The sequence below is a fragment of the Mytilus edulis genome, chromosome 4 (genome assembly GCF_963676685.1).
Source record: "Mytilus edulis chromosome 4, xbMytEdul2.2, whole genome shotgun sequence".
Lineage (NCBI taxonomy): Eukaryota > Metazoa > Mollusca > Bivalvia > Mytilida > Mytilidae > Mytilus > Mytilus edulis.
In genome coordinates, this window is record NC_092347.1 from 55,824,640 (window position 1) to 55,846,753 (window position 22,114).

A 22,114-nucleotide genomic window follows, 5' to 3' on the forward strand; every position below is an offset into this window, starting at 1 on the left:
TATAGATTGGTCACAGTGTTCATTTTAGACAATACACATTACTCGACTAACAAGGTTAGTTAATCGTTACTTCTTGCAAACTATCAAATACAGATTAAATTTTAAAAATCCCGATTTTTAACTGCTTCATTGTAGACAAAATCAGTAATGGTAAGACACCGAAACGAACACTGGGTTTTAAATGACTTGGAAAACTTGCAGTCCAACAGTAGACATATCTACATGTATTTGTGGTATTAATTTACATAAACAGTTATCAATTAGATATAAATAATGTGCATTTTAATAAATAACGTCTAATAATATATCAACGTCACAACATGAAACCAAGGAAGACTAGGCGACGTTACGCGAAGCTTCATCGACAAAGACGTGCTTAGTTCAAGCACAATAATTTTTGATGATTTCAACTGTGATTTATTGAATTACAGACTCAGATGAGGGCAAATATGAGCGGTAAGTTTTGTCTTGATTATATTAATGTATTAATAGTTTTTTTCCCAGTGAAAATGTTTCATAAATTTTAAAACTTTCCTTCTCGTAGAACGCCCAAACTTCAAATATCAAATGTTCGGGCTTTCTTACATACTTAGACCCCGTTTACACTGGCAACGAAATTGAATCAATCTTTATTTGAATCGATCTTAAAAAGACCAGTTCGCGTTTACATAGTTTCTTTTCTTTTTTCATTTTGGCAAGTTTTTATGTCATGAAATATTTCCTACTGGACGGTAATTAAACACCAATAAATCATATGGAAGTAATCTTTTACACAAACTGGTACAAGTTTCTAGGGTATTGCTCGTCACTCCTTTTCACTTTGTTATTAAGATTTTTTTGCTGTTAAGTTTATCACTATACATTTGGTGCCAGGTAGATAGCTGACATCTTTCAAGATAAAGAACAGCAATGATAGCACTCTTTTTGTGAAAGTTAAAATGTTTAGTTGTCTTCTTATGTACATTTATTGATATCTGTTTGCCTATAATGTAACTTTGCTTTTCAGGAGACAATATAGATCTCAACGTATTTCATTATCGAGAAAAATCGATAGGTCCAGAGCTGCCCGGTGGACGTAAGGTGAGAAAAATACAAAATATATAATTTATTTAACTTCTAAGTTATCTGGGCTCTTGTGGAGAGTTGTCCGATTGACAATCAATCAAACCACATCTTCTTAATTTTATGTTATGATGAATATACGAATAGACAAAGATTTACATATGTTTTGTCTTGTTTATATACAAAGCTATACTGAGCACACCCTGCTTACTTTTTCTTTTATATCGCTGATTTTTTTTAATGAAGATATTGAAGTTGTGTGAATTCTAAACAATGGATATATATTTTAAGTGCATGTATTGTTTAAAACCATACCGATGTTTTTAACAGAGATATTTAAGAGTCTTATCACCTATATTTGTGATAAAAAATAATATGAAAGATTATTATAGAAATTGGCACCTCTAAATCGCATACTAGGAAATTGGTATAGAAAAAGGTTTTTCATCAAGGTTAAATTTATTTTCTTAATATCAGATGCTTCTGTTACTTACCATATGATAAAGCAATATGTAGCATTTAAATATAGTGTTCATGTTTTAAAAGCTAGAATCCAGGTTTTTTCCTTCTTTTTTTAGAGAAATCAAAGCGTTTCCCGTGTTAAAAGGTATCGTAATCGCAGCTCAACACCCTACCAGCACACTCCAAAAGTAAGTTATTGTTGTGCTTTTCCTATTAACATGTTGGTTTATACAAAACCAGCTATATATATATATCGTGTACAAGTTGCAATTTTGTACAGGTTATAACATGTACAAAAATATTGTACGTGTTATCTTATAACCAGTACAATGCTAAAATACAAGTTATAAAATGTACAAAAGTACCTCGTACATGTACAAAATATTGCTTAAAAATGGTTTTAACCTGTACAAAATTTAAAAATTATTAATAAAGCAGAATATACATGCATTAGATTGAAATTTATTAAATAATAAAGGACAATAATCAAAAGCTAAAGAAGAAAATTGACAACTGGTCACTAAAATTTTACCCTGAAAAATGTAAATACATGAAAATATGTAAGTAATCAAATAATACTGACCACTGAACAAATCACAGTCTACTAAATCATACAATAGCAAAGGTTAAAGAGCGAAAAATTAAATAAGGCCAACTCCATTTTTGAAGTTCGCAAAAGAACTTTTAAATACTTGGGTACTGAGACATTCATACCATTGTATAAAACGTGATTGTCAGATCTCCTTCGGACTAAGCTAGTTCAGTATGGTCGCCATAAAAGAAAAAGGATATTGATAAAATAAAAGGAGTCCAAACAAGGGTAACAAAACAACTACCAGGTCTCAAAGACACGAGTTATCCAGAGAGACTAAACAAACTAGGCTTACCTATACTATCATATAGGAGAATACAAGGGGATATGATTTAACCTTCAAAACATTGTGTATGATACGTGTACCATGATCTATAATGCTGTTAGGCAAATTATATTTATATTTGATTTATATTTAAAATATTTAAACTTGTGAGTTTTATTATTTGTATATGCGGCCCTTTTCAAGAAATAATGTTTATAAGTCTTGAAAAAGATGGCATTAACATATAATAAAACTACCAAGTTGACATACAGTTGGAAAACAAGTTGCCGTACTGTTAATATGTGAACAGTAGCATGGTGGGACGGAGGACGAGTGGCCTCAAAATATTCTGGTGCACTGTTTTAGAGAATAACATAAAATTTTGTATTTATTTGCTACTTGTTGGTCTAAAAAAAATAAAGCTTTATATATCAGTAAATTGTTTCAGAAGCAATACCCTCACCAAACCGCTAGAAATTAACTTAATTAAAGGAATTCTAGACTTGTTTATTTATTTTTTCTTTTCTCTCCGCTTCGTTAGTACCGAATTCCCGGTGGCGATGATACACAGTGGTCATGCACAAACTTGCTTCATTGGCCATGTTAACATCACTTGAATAAATTCAAGTACCATTGTTTCTGTTTCTAACCCAATGGTTTGTTCATTCTTGTCGGCTGAATCATGACCATTCAATTCAACATAAGTTTCGGTATTTGGGCCAGTAATAATATCAGTCTCTGACATTGTTTTGTCAGTTTCAGTGTTGGTATAAAGTTCTCAGACTGTCTCGGTAAAAGGGTCTTCACTTTCTTTATTATTGAATAAAGAACTTGCTTCAAATATAGCTTCTAAGTCTTTTTCTGTTTGAATACCATTTTTAAAGTTTTAAGTAATTATCAAACTAACATAAATGGACAATAACAAATAAATGATGAAATATTATTAATTTAAAGGTAAATGTAATAATAGACATTTTGTACAAGTTAAAACCAATTTCAAGCAATATTTTGTACTTTTGTAGATGTTATAACTTGTATTTTTGCATTGTACAAATTATAACATGTACAACATTTTTGTACATGTTATAACCTGTACAAAATCGCAACTTGTACACGACATATATACCTTTCAAAATTCATTCAATTATCATGCTTTGGTGTTGTCATTTTTCAGTGTAAATGAAAAGACAGTTTAAGTCCGCATTTGTTTTGTAATATAGCTTATATAGTTGAAATCATTGTCACAGTTGTCACCTTTCTCTATAGTTACTGGAAAATACGGCGACTGTGTAGTCAGAATTTAATTCGCATTTGGTAGAAAACACTATTTTACATCCCAAAATGTTTGTTTTTTTTATTTAAATTGTTTAAATATGTATCTTTTTAAATCGAACTATTCCCTGGCCTCAGGAAAACAACTTAGTTAAGTTTTCCCTTTTATTGAGAATTATCTATTAATGTATTTTTTCATACATTCATTTGATGTTCTTAGGTCGAGACACCAGTCAAAAACGATATGAAAGATGAACTATCCCAGTTAGTAGATGTCATGTCCGGCCAGAAACTGAATGGTAAGACAAAATGTTGCATTGGGGTTTAATTAGGCTTATCGGTTGTTTTAGTTCAATTATACATAAGAAACTAAAATTTAAAATCATATTCAAGACTAACGAAGGCCAGAGGCTCCTGACTTGGGACAGGCGCAAAAATGCGGCGAGGTTAAACATGTTTTTTTTATGTTTTTTTTTTATTTTATTTTTATTTATTTTTTTATCTCAACCCTGCCAATGTAGAAAAACCAAACGCGCAACAATACGCACAGTTAAGAGAAGTCCGAGTCCGATCGATGCCAGAAGAGGAAACAAAAGAAAATAACCAAATGACAATATTACATAAATAAAGACAGACTACTAGCAGTTACTGACACGCTTGACTATTTGTTGCAGACACAATACATTATTCTAACTTTTTCGAATCGAAGACCAAGCAAAAATAGAGGTTGAAACAATTCATGTTATGAATCAATGATTTGGTTTTCAGGTAGAATAGTCTAAAAAATTGAAAATTCGTTGGCTTTTTCAGTCGAAAAATATGTTTTATTTTATACGTGTTTCTCGTTTCTCGTTTTTATATAGATTAAACCGTTGGTTTATCCGTTTAAATGGTTTTGCACTTAGTCTAGTGATTTTGGGGCCCTTTATAGCTTAATTGTTGTTCGGTGTGAGCCAATGCTCGGTGTTGAAGGCCATACATTGACCTATAATGGTTTACTTTTATATATTGTTATTTGGATGGAGAGTTGTCTCATTGGCACTATCACCACATCTTCCTATATTTATTTAGTGAAGTAACATATCCATATTGATCTATGAGAACGGAAAAATAGAATTGTTAGAAATTCATACAAAAGGTGAAAATAAGTTTGTGTTTTTAAATATTTATGTTTTCATTTTTAGATAGTTACACAAGTTAGTCAAAAGATATAGATGAACTGATATTCCATTTCAAACTGATTAATGAAGTTTGGCCCCAATCAAAGTGTGTTTATTTTCATTCAAAAAGTAGCGTTGTTCCATTGACTTTGTCGTTCTATTTGTTCTTGAACAGATAGAAAGTTTCTTTCAAGTTTAAATTCTTTATCCCAATTTTGTTGCAAGAACTATGATTGCTTTTCGATTGTAGATCTACCTAATAATGGAACAGTTCAGCAGCAAACCAATAAAGGTGTGATGGAAGACATGGATCAAATTAAAAAGGCAGACAAAAGTGTCATTGCCAGAACGGATGATCTGGGTGTTAATGCTACGAAGATACCAGTTGTCACCACCACGGTAAATAGATATATCAAAATAGAGCAAGATCGACCAGTTGATAGCTGATCAATTATCTCTTTAGAATTAGTCTGAGATCTTTTGTACATGAAAATCTCTTCCATCACACACATTCTGAACCAATCTTAGTTCGATTGTAGATCGCAGTTCAATATTATCGATTTAGAATTCTGAATCAAACAAAAAACAAAATACAACCCCCCCCCCCCCCCCCCCACCCTAAAGTTATATGGTTGCTCCCTTGAATTTTTTTTTTTTTTTTGGGGGGGGGGGGGATAATTGAATATTAAATGAATGGAAAAAAAGTGGTATAGAGTTTTGTAACAGTCCAACTAAAATCGCTTGAGATGTCTTTTTGGACTGACTAATGCCGTTCAGGCTTTCGAGTCGTTACTTACAACAAAATCAAACTATATTAGTTTTCCAATCTTTTACTTTTATTATTTCTAAAATTTCAGCTCTTTGTTTATTTCTTATATTGTATTTGTCGAAAATAGTATTTTCTGGAAAAAGATATTTTTAAATTAGAATTTAAAAAATAGAATATCCCCTCTCCCAACAAGATACAGCAAAATACCAAAATAAGAATACTTGAATTCATAGAGGTATAATTACTGAAACTTCCTGTAAGTTTTAAAAGCCCTATAGAATATTAAACAAAACACTTAGACTTAAATAAAACGAACATCAGATAATGTTAAATATTATTTATATGTTATAACATTATTTTGATTACATTTTCTTGCTTCAGCCAATCAGTGTATTGACTGATAGCTTTAAAAGACTGTCACTAAAAGATCTAGATGACAACGAGATAAAAGAAGTCAAAGAACTAAAACAAAAACAGGTAGGTTATTTTCCAAACAGTTTTGGCAATCTAGTCAGCTGTGCTTTTTCTTTTTTAGATTCTTGATTACGATACAATTCTTGCTAATATGTTTATATAATTATAAAATTGCATTTATGTTTCATAAAAAAAATCGCAAAGCATTCCAAATTAGGTTTTACTTTTTCAATAAAATTCCACATTCACGTCTGAACGTGCTTCCAAAGACACACATCACAACATTTGCATTGGATGCTTGATGCTAGTCGGTATTTAATTTTTGTTTTCTTATAAAATTGAACTAATTGATTCAAAAATATTAGATTGTTTATAGCTAAGCTGATTCAAGTAGATTCGAGTTCGAAAACGACAAGATACACTTATTACGTTTTCCATAACGTTCTCAATTTAATTGTACAGCGTCCAATAAGACAGAAAGTTAAGCGTGAGTGGAGGAAAGAAATAGAAGTGCCTGAAAGATCCCAGCAGCAAAGTATTTTATCAAACAGTACAGAACCCAAAGTTGATAGACCAAAGAAACGGAAGGTAGCTTAACAACTTCTTGTAAATCAAAACGTTATGTTCTAATTTCCCTGCCATTTTAATATTTATACCTGGCAAATTTTACATAACGTCTGTTTATACATGTAGTATAGTAAATCTGCAAGTTGCAAACCTAAGTGTTAATTTCAAAGTGCACTTTCTACTATCTAGGGGAATTGTATGTTATTTATAAAACGAAACAAGAATATATAATAGCAAAATCGTTTTTGTATGATTTTATACATTAAATATGTAAGCAACATCAGTTTGCTGATATTTATATTTTCGTAAAGCGATGAAGACTGTACAAATGACGATTTTCATTTCGGGGCTCTTTATAGCTGACTATGCGGTATGGGCGTTGCTCATTGTTGAAGGCCGTACGGTGACCTATAGTTGTCAATTTCTGTGTCATTTTGGTATCTTGTGGACAGTTGTTTCATTGGCAATCATACCACATCTTCTTTTTTATATTAAAAACAAAAACTTAGTGAATTGCACGAACTCCAAAAGGACCGAATGATGTATGAGTTTCTAATATGATGATTTATCATCTTTTAAATTTTATGTTTTTGTTTTGCCATAGTGTTTAACAGTGTCATTTAGCCAGACAGTAGATGATAAAGACACAGAGGAAGTCTTACACCAAGCGAAAAGGAAGGTTGGTTTCAATTTACAAGTTACAACGGCTTTCTTGAACTTCTTTTTTTATACAAAAACCAAGATCGTATTTTAGTACGTTACAGTAAACAATTAAATGTTGTCTTCAAATTTTATTATCTTGCTTTTAATATAATTTAGCATAGCTTATTTTTTTCATTTCATACTCCTCAGATATCACAGCTGTAAAGAGAAAATAAGTGAAATAGCAGTTTCTAAAATGTATTGTTATTAATATGTTTAAAATAATTGCCTATTAAAATTTTACGTTTTTTTTACCATAGCGCTTAACTGTATCAAACAGTCAGCAGGTAGACAATAAGAACAGAGAAGACGTATTCCTCACAATAAAAAAAGAAGACGTCTCACAGACAACTAAAACAGAAGACGTCTCCCAGACACCAATTGCAAACACAGAAGATGTCTCCCAGACACCAATTACAAACACAGAAGACGTCTCCCAGACACCAATCTCAAACACAGAAGACATCTCCCAGACACCAATTGCAAACACAGAAGACGTCTCCCAGACACCAATTGCAAACACAGAAGACGTCTCCCAGACACCAATCGCAAACACAGAAGACGTCTCCCAGACACCAATTGCAAACACAGAAGACGTCTCCCAGACACCAATCGCAAACACAGAAGACGTCTCCCAGACACCAATTGCAAACACAGAAGACGTCTCCCAGACACCAATTGCAAACACAGAAGACTTCTTACAGACTATAGAAACAGAAGACGTCTCCCAGACACCAATTGCAAACACAGAAGACGTCTTACAGACTATAGAAACAGAAGACGTCTTTCAGACAACAAAAACCGAAAACGTATTCCAGACAACAAAGACAGAAAACGTCTTACAGACGACAGGAACAGAAAACGTCTTCCAGACAACAGAAACAGAAGACGTCTTTCTAACAACAGAAATGAAAGACGTCTTTCGGACAACAAAAACCGAAAATGACTTCCAGACAACAAACACAGAAGACGTCTTACAGACAACAGAAACAGAAGACGTCTTTCAGACAACAAACACTGAAGACGTCTTACAGACAACAAAAACAGGAGACGTCTTACAGACAAGAAAAACAGAAGACGTGTTTCAGACAAGAAAAACAGAAGACGTGTTTCAGACAACAAAAAGGAAGGTTGGTTTACAATTACACGTTACAACGGCTTTCTTGAACTTTTGTTTCTTTTAAAGAAATCGCATTGTTTGTAACAGTATGTAATTTACACTTTTATTCAAACTTTATCGTCTTGCTTTTTTTAATATAAATGGTCACACATTTTGCAATATAGTAAAGGTTGTTTTTCATATTCCTTAACCTTATTTTTAAAAAAATCATGATTCATCTCAGTTTCCTACCGTGCAGTTATTGTTATACGCTATTGATTTCACTAAATCTCAATGCATACATATCGTATTTTTATCTGATATACAGAGTTTTTTCGGTGCTTCGTACTATAATAACCTTGTTCCATTTTACTCTTGACATTTAATGTCGATTTCTTTCAACCTGAAACTTTCCTTTCCCCAACGTCCAAGGCACGAAAGAAGCACATACACGCACACACACACACACCCTTACCAACCCATACACACAAGCAAACACTCAGAAACAGATATTATTCATTATAAAAATGTCAGATATCTATCGAAGTTGGAAAACCCTTAAAAATAAAGAAAAATATGAACTTTTGAAAGTATTTAAAATAACAGGGTTTGAAAAAAAAAGTCAAAACATCTTAATGTATTCTTTGTCGGAGTAGATCGATTCCATTTTTTTGACAATTAAATAAGTGAAGACAAGATGTATCATTTCTATCGTGTTGATTTGAAGCTCGGATGTTGCCTTCTAGAGCTCGACCCGACAGACCCACAGCAGCAGAATTTTATGTTTTTTACTATTGTTGTTTAATGAAATCCTCTTTAACTTTGTATAGCAATGGAGGCTTTAGCTTTTTCAATGTCCAACTGTTGTCTTCTGACATGGTTTTACTCTTTTCATTTATATCTTAACAGGTCAGAAGAATATCTAAAGACGGTGCTTCTTCAAAAAGAGTTAACATTGATAAACAAAAAATCATTGACCAGAAATTTAAACCAAAGTGAGTTTTTTACAAAGTGTGAAACAAAGTCAGCGATTGATTTACTAATTATTATAAAAATGTTACGTATCCTTTATTTCATCATTACATAAAATTCTGAACCGCTGCAAGGCTATGAGGAATAATCACTTAGTATGCTTTTATATCAAAATCTTAACACTAACAAGGCTAAAGGCAAAAGCAACTGTTCATCTTATATTAAGTTCTTATATTTATATATTATTCGTCATAATGAAAATTACTTCTTGTTTTTATAGTTACCGGACAATACAATTATGCTACATTTTTTTGTATATTTCAGGGTGAAAAATGAAGTCCGCTATCTCACAAAAAGCTTCAAAAAGTTAAAATTACAGATGAACATGGATTAAAGTTTCAAGATAAGAGAAAATCAGTAATTTTCTCGATACAGAATAGTTTCCGGACATACTAAGCAAAATCAAGATGTATGAATGAATTATGGTCTTTTCATGTCACAAGGTCCCATGAATTTTTACTATTTATAATTATGATATTTGTATAATAAAGTTTTTTTATTTACGTCTTTTTCTGGCTTATTTGTATAATAAAGTTTTTTTATTTACGTCTTTTTCTGGCTTATACTATAACTTTTCACACAGACGTTTCAGATATATGTGACAATCTTCAAGGACAAATTTATATGTTATTTAAGTCGATGGGCATAACCACAGAAGGTAAAACTGTATAGCTAGGATCGTGGTTTTGCGAGTGAATCGGTCCTTTTTTTTCGAGTGATAAAACAACTGCTATTTCGTAATTATAATAGTTTTTTACATACCTACACATCTTATTTTGAAGCACAATTTCCATGTATTTAACCACTTAGTTCAATGTATGTAATTGTCTGGGCTTTTTCGAGAGCAACTGTGAAAACAGTGTGGGAACGGAACTGTACGGTTTTCTAATGTTTTGATCATTCGAGAGCCTGTCAAGCGGAGCTCCGACATTCGTAACAACAACAAGTTGCTTGATGAAAAGTTTCATGAACTCAAGTGTTACTATAAAACGTTTCTGCTTCAAGTTTTGATATTCAAAATATTCTATACATATATATGAACCAATAAAATAATGAAAATGACATATGCATCCAAACGTTTTCACTAGAATGGTGGGGTTCCGAGTAAAACGATCAAAACTGTGACGGAGCAGCGATCAAAAATGTTTAATAAACATCGAAAAATCCATCGTTACTATCAGAATTTTCATATGTACCTTTTCTGATATATAGTTTTACCTGTCTGAAAGTTTGAAAGTCATTGTCCAAGAAGAAATAACAATATATTCATTTTCTAAATGTCGGATATTTTAATTGACTGTACAATCGCTTGCAAGTTTACTGTACAATCGCTTGGAGCCCTCCTGTACAATCACTCGGAGCTGTCCGTAGCCAAATTCATTAAATATATTACATATGCGTTTCATTGTCTGTTCCTTGTCAGTCCTATTATATTCATCTATGATATTTAAAATAACACTAGTTTTCAAAAGCGCTCTAGTTAAGGAGTTTGTGTTACACCCCAGAGTACAGCGATTTTTTTTTGATTGAATTCAACTTCATTATCTTATTGATAGAATACAAGGTGTTATACTAAAAAAATGTCCAAAAGAGGTTTAAAAACGTTCTTTTCAATGGTTCCCTCATTTAGTAATCACAACTAAGTATTTTTTATTTAAAATTTTTAATATAAAGCGATTAAAAAAAAAGTATAGGTATAAACAACCAAAAGAGATATAAAACTATCATATCTTATGTAACACTGAAGATTTTTTGTTTTAAAAAAATGTTTATTTACATTACAAACAATCCGATTTTTTTGGTTAAAATTAAGGCATATTTTCTCATTTCATATAGAAATTCGTAACTCAATTACCGGTATTTGTGAATTAAACTTTAGAATTGATCAATTTGTAATATTTAAACTATCTGCAGTATTTATATATCGTCTTAAACATGAATTATTCAACAAAACATATGTACGTGCAAATACTCGACAGTTAACGTGAAATACCGTAAATCATCACTTATCGTCTTCGATTCAGTCGAGAATATTTTAATACCTCAGTGCGCACACAAGCACTTAAGCTTATCAATTTGCAACTAAAAACAAACATTAAATTGTCGATTTAATTTGTTTTTGTGAGACAAATTATTTTATAAAGTAACTGTGTAACGAAATATATATGAAAAAATTACAAAGGGGCTCGCGGGTATAGTTTTTTTTAATATAGGATTTCGCTATATTTTTTTATAAATGAACTTTTTTATCATATTAGAAATTGCGGGTTATACAGTGGCAAATAATAAAAATCTGACAGCTACATTTTCCCATGGTGCAGTCATAGACATGTGTCATATCTTAGTGTCTTTATCTTCAAAGTTCGTTAGTCGAAAATACGAATTGTAAAAGTACTTCCTCGTATTTCAGGATAAATTGTTAAACCATGCCTGCATTCAGCACAGAAAAATCGAAGTGACTATATAGAGTAAATGTTTTAAGGTGTAACTGAATGCATTTTAAAATTTTCAACAAGAGCCTAAAACTTATACTTTTATTATTTATTTTTTTAACGTATGATCACCGTTTACATAACGTCCAGTGACGAATTTGTTCATGCATATTCATGACGATACCAAACTAACAATAAACTTAGTAGATATGAACTGCCAACTGGGTCGACATAAATGATTTGACATTTTCACTTCCTCTTAAACACAATGAGATGTTTGATAGACATTAGACTCAGTGTTTAGAATATCTAATATCATTTGCAACCAACAGTTAGTATGTACATGTTTACGCCAATTGTAGATAAATTTGATTTTAATCTTGAAACATACAATTGAAAATGAATTTTAGAGAACTTGATTATTCAAAACGAAATGAAAGCAAGTGACGCCGATACCTGAACATGCAAACATCAAATACATCCCAACACAAAAGGCTCAAAGAATCTCAAATGAATAACCAAGTTGTCAAAACTACAGTGTATCTGAAGTTTTATTTAGTGTTTTTGTCTGGCAACACTGCCTTGTAAATATCCATTCTTTTGCATGCAACAACACTTCAATTCATTCAAGAAAGTATTGTATTTTATGATTTCAAGCATTATAATTTATTGAAGACAAAGATAACTGTCAGATCAATGATTGATTTCGTTGGTTTGTTAAACGCCCAGTGGGAGATAATGCATGCATTTTCATGGGAACAAATTCAAACATTATTGAATAGGTAAAGGTCTGGCAATAGTGGTCGGTTGTGTTCACATTTCTCCAACATTTGATAATCAGACTTACAATTACATTATGGATTTATTGACTGGCATCTTGGTATTTACCTGTAATTCACCTGTTTCAGTTCTTATCTAGAATATTGTTACATATATATGTTCCGGACCATATGAGTATTTGGACCATACGCGTATGGTCATGACCATATGCGTATACTCATATGGTCCTACCATACGCGTATGGTCCGACCGTACGCGTATGGTCGGACCATATGAGTATAATACTCGTTTAGTTATTAACGGGCCGGACCATATGAATATTTGGACCATATAGGTATATTTATTTTTCCAAATTACATTATAAACGTTTCAATAATACAAGAACTTTATCTAAAAAAACACTGATGGTTTAAAACATGACAATTTTTTAATTTTATAATAAAAAAAACTACGTAAAAATTTAATATTGATGCCATAGTTAGTTTTCATCGCTAGTTACATTAGTGCATGTAGGCTTGGATGACATTCACTTCCACACGGTATCATAGCTTTTTTTGCATTTGCAAGTTTTGTGCACGATCGTTTTCATTTACACATTTTGTTTGCGAGTGAAAAACAAGCCTTTTTTCAGCTGCGTACAGTGATACCGAGGTCTTTGGCAATTCTGATGTCTACAGTGTTTTTAAGAAGCTCTAGATCTCAAATATCGTAAAATGGTTGACTGCAATACACCATCTTCACAACACAACTTAAATAAACTAATAGTATGCTACTTTCCAGTGACTTCTTATGTAACAGTTCATTAAGAAATTTTTGGAATTTAATTTTTTAGTCGACATATTGCCATTTACTCGTAATAACAAATCGGTTATGACCATCGGTAATGACCATCGGTATAAAATGTGTTTACTTTAAATTTGAAAATTAAGTAAAATTAACAATGTGAAACTTCTTATTTTTATTTAGCTTATCTTTTTATTATAATATAACGATAAAATTACCTATATGATAGCGTCTTTTGAATGAACGGTCATACCATATGAAGAGTTTAGAAGTATTAAAAGTAAACTGTAACAGAGTGTTAATTACCCCGACCATACGCGTATGGTCCGACCATACGCGTATGGTCGGACCATATGAGTATATACCCATATGGTCATGACCATACGCGTATGGTCCAAATACTCATATGGTCCGGAACATATACATATAAGGGGTATTAAAGAGGACCCCAAAATCCTTAATGTTGTTTTAAGTCTTATGATCATACTAGGTTGATGAAACGTGGTTAAGTCCTATATGTAGAATTTATAATATCAATTAAGATATTCTAGGTTTTTCTATCAGTAATTGATTGAAAGGAAGCTTTGTTAACAAGTAAAACATAACAAAAGTACCGAACTCTAAGGGAAAATTCAAAAGGTGAGATAGACTATAACAACTGACAAATCAAAAGGTGAGATAGACTATAACAACTGACAAATCAAAAGGTGAGATTGACTATAACAACTGACAAATCAAAAGGTGAGATAGACTATAACAACTGACAAATCAAACTCTTTCAATCAACGGAACAAGTGAAAAACAACTGTAATATTACAGACTTGTTAGACTTGGAACAGACATTTTCTGAAGAAATTGGTGGATTAAACATTGTTGCTTAGCTGGTCAAAATTTTTCTCTTGCTATATAACCAATTTTTCTCAATGGTAACTTCAAACAATTTCCAAAAATGTATTCAAACGCAATTAGTATTTGGAAGCTATTTGTAAAATAACGGTGTCGCAGATTACTCTATAAAATAACGCCCGTTTGTTGTACCCACTAAGTTGTTATCTAAAGGTTGCAGTCTTGTAATTGACTGCTCCATAGGCTTACATGCAAAACAGCTGATCTTTGAAAATAAAAAAATAAAAAATGCTACATAGAAATTTTTTTTCATGTTCATATCATGAATGTACTTATGTGAAATTGTGATTTAATCCAAAAAAAAGAGGGTCTTGCCACGAAGAATAAAAAGTTACGTAATCCTGAAGTCAAAACATTTTTTTTCTACTTTCTGTTTGCTATTTTTACTAGGCCGCACCACTTCCAGTAAACATGATATCCTTCCATTTTCCTGAATCGATATCCTCCAAAAGATGCAAGATTTTTTTAAAGTCTATATATATGTTTCAATTCAGCATAAACCTATAATCTAACAGAAAAAATTGAGTTCAGAAAAAATTTCAGAAAAAAATGCACTATTTTGTTTCCCTCCATGTTTTGACATGCACCGGAAACTGGAGTTGTAATACAAGACTGGTACCTATAACAATAATTACATGTCTTAAAAAAATAAATCATTTACTTAGTTTCATTAAGTAGCCATATTTGAACATAAAAAGTGCTAATAAAAGATCTGTTTGGCTGTATTAATAAAAATAACCCCACTTTTAAAGCAGTACCCCTTTCTGAAAACAGTCAAAATTTGGAAATCAGTCATGTCTATCAAATGATCTGTAAATCTCATTCTAGTCTATCTTTATGAATGTTTTCTTATTATTTGGATACTGTGAAACTAGAAGAGTATTCTTATCTATTATTTTTATTTTTTTCCCTCTGTTTGATTGAAGCACATTCAATAGTTTACCCCTCCCCCTTTTTTCAATGAAATCTACCCAAGTGGGCCTCTTGTTTAAGTCAAAATTGAAAAAGTACCCAAAACTTGTTCATATTGAAGAATTTGCTACAATACAACTATCTGAACACAAGAAAGACCATACCTTTCTCTTTTTTGAATATACTGGTCTTTATACATGCCTACTATATCATGGTTTTTAGACTGTACTTGACACACCAATGCATATACAATTTGAAATAAAATTCAAGAAAAAACAAAATGAATACTGAAGTTGGTGTTTTTGGTAAGAATATTGGTTATTTGTCACACCTAATCACAAAAATCCTTGTCACGAAGGATAGTTTTAGAAAAAATCAACTTTTTAAACAAATTTTTTACCCAAATATGAAAATTTCAATTATCCATGCAGTGCCGCAGACAGGAAAAGAAGTATAGACTCATGAAAAATGAACATTTTTGAAAATCTTTTCACCAAAAGTTCATTTTATACACATTCTACCTAAATGCCAACAATTAAGCCATAAAAAAAATTAACACTAAAGAAAAATATTACTTTTGTATGTAGCTGTCTCTTCAACTTTGGGCTAATTTTCAATAAAACTGTGCAACTAGAATTTTCATCACAAGAAGAAGATTTCATTGAAAAAAAAATCTTTCTATGTTCTTTTTAATTGAAAATCATGTAAGTAATACCATCAGAATCTCAATTTGCCTGAAACTGTTGTGCTTTATATCTATAAATACTGTTGAATGGTGTCTAGTATAAAAAAGCATAATTATTACATAATTTCAGTTATTTCAGTGTAACTTGATACCCCATGATTTTTTTCTCTTAAAAAGTCCTTAAATCATGATGTTTTATCATTCTGGGCACACAAAAGTCCACATGAGCTACTTCCTTGCAGTGAACATATGAAAAAAAATACCCTATAACAATAATTACATGTCTTAAAAAAATAAATCATTTACTTAGTTTCATTAAGTAGCCATATTTGAACATAAAAAGTGCTATTAAAAGATCTGTTTGGCTGTATTAATAAAAATAACCCCACTTTTAAAGCAGTACCCCTTTCTGAAAACAATCAAAATTTGGAAATCAGTCATGTCTATCAAATGATCTGTAAATCTCATTCTAGTCTATCTTTATGAATGTTTTCTTATTATTTGGATACTGTGAAACTAGAAGAGTATTCTTATCTATTATTTTTATTTTTTTCCCTCTGTTTGATTGAAGCACATTCAATAGTTTACCCCTCCCCCTTTTTTCAATGAAATCTACCCAAGTGGGCCTCTTGTTTAAGTCAAAATTGAAAAAGTACCCAAAACTTGTTCATATTGAAGAATTTGCTACAATACAACTATCTGAACACAAGAAAGACCATACCTTTCTCTTTTTTGAATATACTGGTCTTTATACATGCCTACTATATCATGGTTTTTAGACTGTACTTGACACACCAATGCATATACAATTTGAAATAAAATTCAAGAAAAAACAAAATGAATACTGAAGTTGGTGTTTTTGGTAAGAATATTGATTATTTGTCACACCTAATCACAAAAATCCTTGTCACGAAGGATAGTTTTAGAAAAAATCAACTTTTTAAACAAATTTTTTACCCAAATATGAAAATTTCAATTATCCATGCAGTGCCGCAGACAGGAAAAGAAGTATAGACTCATGAAAAATGAACATTTTTGAAAATCTTTTCACCAAAAGTTCATTTTATACACATTCTACCTAAATGCCAACAATTAAGCCATAAAAAAAATTAACACTAAAGAAAAATATTACTTTTGTATGTAGCTGTCTCTTCAACTTTGGGCTAATTTTCAATAAAACTGTGCAACTAGAATTTTCATCACAAGAAGAAGATTTCATTGAAAAAAAAATCTTTCTATGTTCTTTTTAATTGAAAATCATGTAAGTAATACCATCAGAATCTCAATTTGCCTGAAACTGTTGTGCTTTATATCTATAAATACTGTTGAATGGTGTCTAGTATAAAAAAGCATAATTATTACATAATTTCAGTTATTTCAGTGTAACTTGATACCCCATGATTTTTTTCTCTTAAAAAGTCCTTAAATCATGATGTTTTATCATTCTGGGCACACAAAAGTCCACATGAGCTACTTCCTTGCAGTGAACATATGAAAAAAAATACCCTATAACAATAATTACATGTCTTAAAAAAATAAATCATTTACTTAGTTTCATTAAGTAGCCATATTTGAACATAAAAAGTGCTATTAAAAGATCTGTTTGGCTGTATTAATAAAAATAACCCCACTTTTAAAGCAGTACCCCTTTCTGAAAACAGTCAAAATTTGGAAATCAGTCATGTCTATCAAATGATCTGTAAATCTCATTCTAGTCTATCTTTATGAATGTTTTCTTATTATTTGGATACTGTGAAACTAGAAGAGTATTCTTATCTATTATTTTTATTTTTTTCCCTCTGTTTGATTGAAGCACATTCAATAGTTTACCCCTCCCCCTTTTTTCAATGAAATCTACCCAAGTGGGCCTCTTGTTTAAGTCAAAATTGAAAAAGTACCCAAAACTTGTTCATATTGAAGAATTTGCTACAATACAACTATCTGAACACAAGAAAGACCATACCTTTCTCTTTTTTGAATATACTGGTCTTTATACATGCCTACTATATCATGGTTTTTAGACTGTACTTGACACACCAATGCATATACAAATATAGTTCCCTTTAATTTAAGTGTATTTCTTCTTAAATTTTTGTCTTTCCTTTTCTCAAACATTTCTTAGCTTTTATAAGGTGGAAATGAAAGAAGAGAGGTGAAATAATTTTTTAGATGTTTTATTTTAACTGATTTTGATATGGAAAGAGTGATAAGGTCAGGTGCAAAAAGGTGATATTTACAGTTTTCGGAACATCTCTTGACTTGTCCATAGGGGTATGGATGTGTATTGGCTAAATTTGTAAGTTGTAAACATGCAATGTTTCTGAAACTTGGACATATTTTTGTACTTGTACTGTACATTACACACACAAAAGATCTGCCAAAAAGAACAGTTCAATTTTTTTTTATGAGACAAAACGTTATAAAGAACTAATAGAGGAATTAATTGTGGTCTCGGGCCATAGGCTTACATGCAAAACAGCTGATCTTTGAAAATAAAAAAATAAAAAATGCTACATAGAAATTTTTTTTCATGTTCATATCATGAATGTACTTATGTGAAATTGTGATTTAATCCAAAAAAAAGAGGGTCTTGCCACGAAGAATAAAAAGTTACGTAATCCTGAAGTCAAAACATTTTTTTTCTACTTTCTGTTTGCTATTTTTACTAGGCCGCACCACTTCCAGTAAACATGCGCGTAGCTACGTTTACGCCAAAACGCCCGGGCGTACACTTGAATTTTGAAAATATTTTTTTTTATCTAAATATAATAAGAAAAACTGGTCAAAAGCACATCAGACTTGTGCTTCTCTCTTCAATGGATTGTAATTTTCAATAAAAAGGGACTAAATTTACTTTAATCAAATAGTTCATTTCATATATTTGTTCCAATTTTCTGTAAACGTCTGAATCTACTGTGAATTCTGCGTACTTTTCTTATATTTAAAGCAATTCATTATCTGCTGGGATTCGATATGCGGTTTGCATTGTTGTCGAGCATGTGACTTATGCCGCAAAAGCGAGACATAGCGTCGTCAACGCAGTCAATATTTAGGTTCCGAATGTGGACAAAATTTTTGGAATGACTCTCTGTTAAAAGACTGTTTATGATCAAAAAAGTATCCAGTGCAATATATAATAATGCAATTATTTCTTTAATTTCCCCCACATTTTACGGATGAAAGGTATTTCTTTCTGCAATTAATAAGTGGTCACAGTTTGGGCTTTATTTTTTTTATTTCTTAATTACATTCATTAACTACTTGTCGAACCTTCATCGAATTTTATGAAAATTTGGAAGAAGATTTTTCTATGATTAATGTCTAAAGCAAAATTTTGAAAGCGTATGTTTTCGTTTATTTTTCTGTTCTTTACTGATAGCTGGACTTTTCTTTGCGCAATTAATTGCTCAATTTATAAACCTTCATAAAATGTGATATATGGGCACACGATAAATTCCAGATCAAGAAAATATAATAAAGAAAATTTTTGATTTTTTTTTAAATTCCTGGAAAAGACTGGTAAATTGATTCACTTCTTATGGAAAGACATCGTGTTCCAGATGTTATATTGCATCTCTAAGAAATATTTTTTTCGTGTTCTTTAAAAGATGATTTTGTCGATTGTATGCTCGCTCACTCACGACTTTAAACAATTTGATAGTAATATTGGTTTGAAATTTTCTCTACAACCAATGTCCGTTAGCTTCCAATTAACACAATGAATAAGTTCTCAAAATTAAACATAAAATATACCATTTAGATTCAAAAGTATCTTACTATCAATGATTTTTTACTGACAGGAATGGTATGTCATTCTCGATAACTCGATCGCTTTCGGGGGCTCCGTCCCCTTGGACCCACTACCATTGAGTGGTTTGTCACCCCCTCAGACCCCTCGCCAAAGTTCGGGCGTACACGTGAATATGACCCAGCTACGCCACTGGTAAACATGATATCCTTCCACTTTCCTGAATCGATATCCTCCAAAAGATGCAAGATTTTTTTAAAGTCTATATATATGTTTCAATTCAGCATAAACCTATAATCAAACAGAAAAAATTGAGTTCAGAAAAAAATTCAGAAAAAATGCACTATTTTGTTTCCCTCCATGTTTTGACATGCACCGGAAACTGGAGTTGTAATACGAGACTGGTACCTAAAGCACGAGCAACATAAATCAAGTGGAGCAAGAATAGTATGAAATTCAAAACAGTGTAGCTGTGGCCATTGATTGACCCATCAAAATCATCCATTGACTGGGACAATTTACGTGAACGTTTGTCTGTAACAACCACTGTTCATGACGTACCTACGATAGACATTTGTGGGGTCACCAAAGGTTTCTTAACGCCTTTAATTATAAAATAATTCGAAAAATTAATCAGGAATAAACTTTGTGTTTTGATTTATATAATTGATATAAATCAAAATATCGTGTTATTTCTGATTAATTTTTCGAATTACTTTATTTAGGTTTTGAGAACCTTTGGTGACCCCATAGTTTAAGTTTCTTTAAAAAGTACATAGTGAGCATTGGTCGTTACATACAAACGTTCACCTAAATTGTCCCAGTCAATGAATGATTTTAATGTGTCAATCAATGGCCACAGCTACACTGTTTTGAATTTCATACTATTCACCCATCTAGATTACCTTATTTTTCCTTTCGGTTTTTTAGGGGAGTTATTTTGCTCAACGTTTACGTTTTTTTGAACTTTTTTCCTTTCAGTTTTCTTTTGGTCAAGGTGTTATACGTCTTTTTTGGAATTTTTTGTTTTTTTGCTACATCTATTTTAACTGTAAAATCTCAAAGTATTGAGATACACATAATATATGCTACAAATAATACTATTACTTTTTCTATAGCAATATAAAGCTTATATGTTGAATATCAAACTTTTTATGCATTATTTTTTTGATATTATCGTAAATTCCATAAAAAAAACTTAAATAACAGTAGCATACCACTGTTCGAAATTCATTAATAGATTGAGAAAAATACAAATCCGGATTACAAACTAAAACTGAGGGAAACACATCAAATATAAGAGGAGAACTATGACTCAACAGAAACACAACATTAAAATGTAACACACATAGAAACAAACTATAATATAACAATGGCCATTTTCCTGACTTGGAACAGGACATTTTAAGAAAAAAAAAATAGTGGGTTGAACCTGGTTTTGTGGCATGCCAAACCTCCCGCTTGTATGGCAATGTTAATTATTACATTAAAATGACAACATTGCATGACAGGACTACAATACAAATAAATTTGAGAACAAATAGGACAGAGAAACACATGAATAATAGCTAACAAAAGGTTTCAGGTTTAAAATTTAATATGCCAGACGCGCTTTTCGTCCACACAAGACTAACCAGTGACGCTCAGATGAAAAAAGTTCGTAAGCCAAAATAAGTATAAAGTTGAAGAGAAAAGTTAAAGAGGTAATCATTTCACTATGGTGACTTGTTCTTATCTAATGGAGTAAGCTCCCCTTTTTTTATATATAAACTTCTGATATAACATTGCGGAGTTACGGAACTTTATATTTGTTGCAAAATCATCAAAACTCAAAGGGTGGTGAGCGTATCATGCGCTCATGAGGTAGCTTTTTATTTCCATACTCTCAAATTTCTCTCTTTCTTTTTTGTTTTGTTTTGTTGTTGTTTGTTTTTTGTTGGAGTATTAATGTAACACTTACACTTAACAGCGGTTATGCATTGGATTTTGATCAAAGAGCAGTATTTTTTTGCAATTAATATATTAGACGAATACATTAATGTTTAGTTTCACTACAGAAACTACATCAATTGGGCTTTTAAGCCATATTTTGCAATATTGCATATGAAGCATTTCTATGCAAAATTTTAAAATGGAAGATACTAAATTTGTTGTTTTAAGTACAAGAAAAGTATCATAAAATGTCAATTTTCTCATAAGTTTTTTACACAGTTTGTCTTTTTGTTTGTAAGATGTTAAACATGTTAAATGTATCTTGTCAATATTTTTTTATAGAAGAATTGTCATAATTTGTTTAGGTTATATATAATTCCGACTAATTCTATAACCAATTGATATTTATTGCTGCATTTGTGTCGTCTCTATAACTTTGTTTATATCAGTAAAGTATAAACATACGACTTTACATCAATAACATATTTCTCCATATTAAGAATATATGAGACTACTATAACACAGTGTTATAGTAGTCTC

At 31.2% G+C, this 22,114-nt stretch overlaps 1 protein-coding gene across 1 annotated transcript; it reads left to right on the forward strand.

Annotated features, from left to right (window-relative positions):
• The first annotated feature begins 325 nt into the window (after positions 1 to 325).
• LOC139519991 (paternally-expressed gene 3 protein-like) lies at positions 326 to 9,899 on the forward strand. The gene is made up of 11 exons (XM_071312327.1): positions 326 to 456; positions 1,007 to 1,080; positions 1,641 to 1,712; positions 3,874 to 3,952; positions 5,064 to 5,212; positions 5,964 to 6,059; positions 6,459 to 6,584; positions 7,168 to 7,242; positions 7,526 to 8,395; positions 9,274 to 9,359; positions 9,661 to 9,899. The coding sequence occupies exons 1-11, from the start codon at positions 438 to 440 to the stop codon at positions 9,728 to 9,730; spliced, it is 1,716 nt and encodes a 571-aa protein (XP_071168428.1). The 5' UTR covers positions 326 to 437; the 3' UTR covers positions 9,731 to 9,899.
• Positions 9,900 to 22,114: the final 12,215 nt, after the last annotated feature.

Coding starts and splice junctions, on each gene's coding strand:
- LOC139519991 (XM_071312327.1), top strand. Junction 7,243..7,525: donor TACACCAAGCGAAAAGGAAG/GTTGGTTTCAAT, acceptor TTTTTACCATAG/CGCTTAACTGTATCAAACAG. Junction 8,396..9,273: donor TTCAGACAACAAAAAGGAAG/GTTGGTTTACAA, acceptor ATATCTTAACAG/GTCAGAAGAATATCTAAAGA.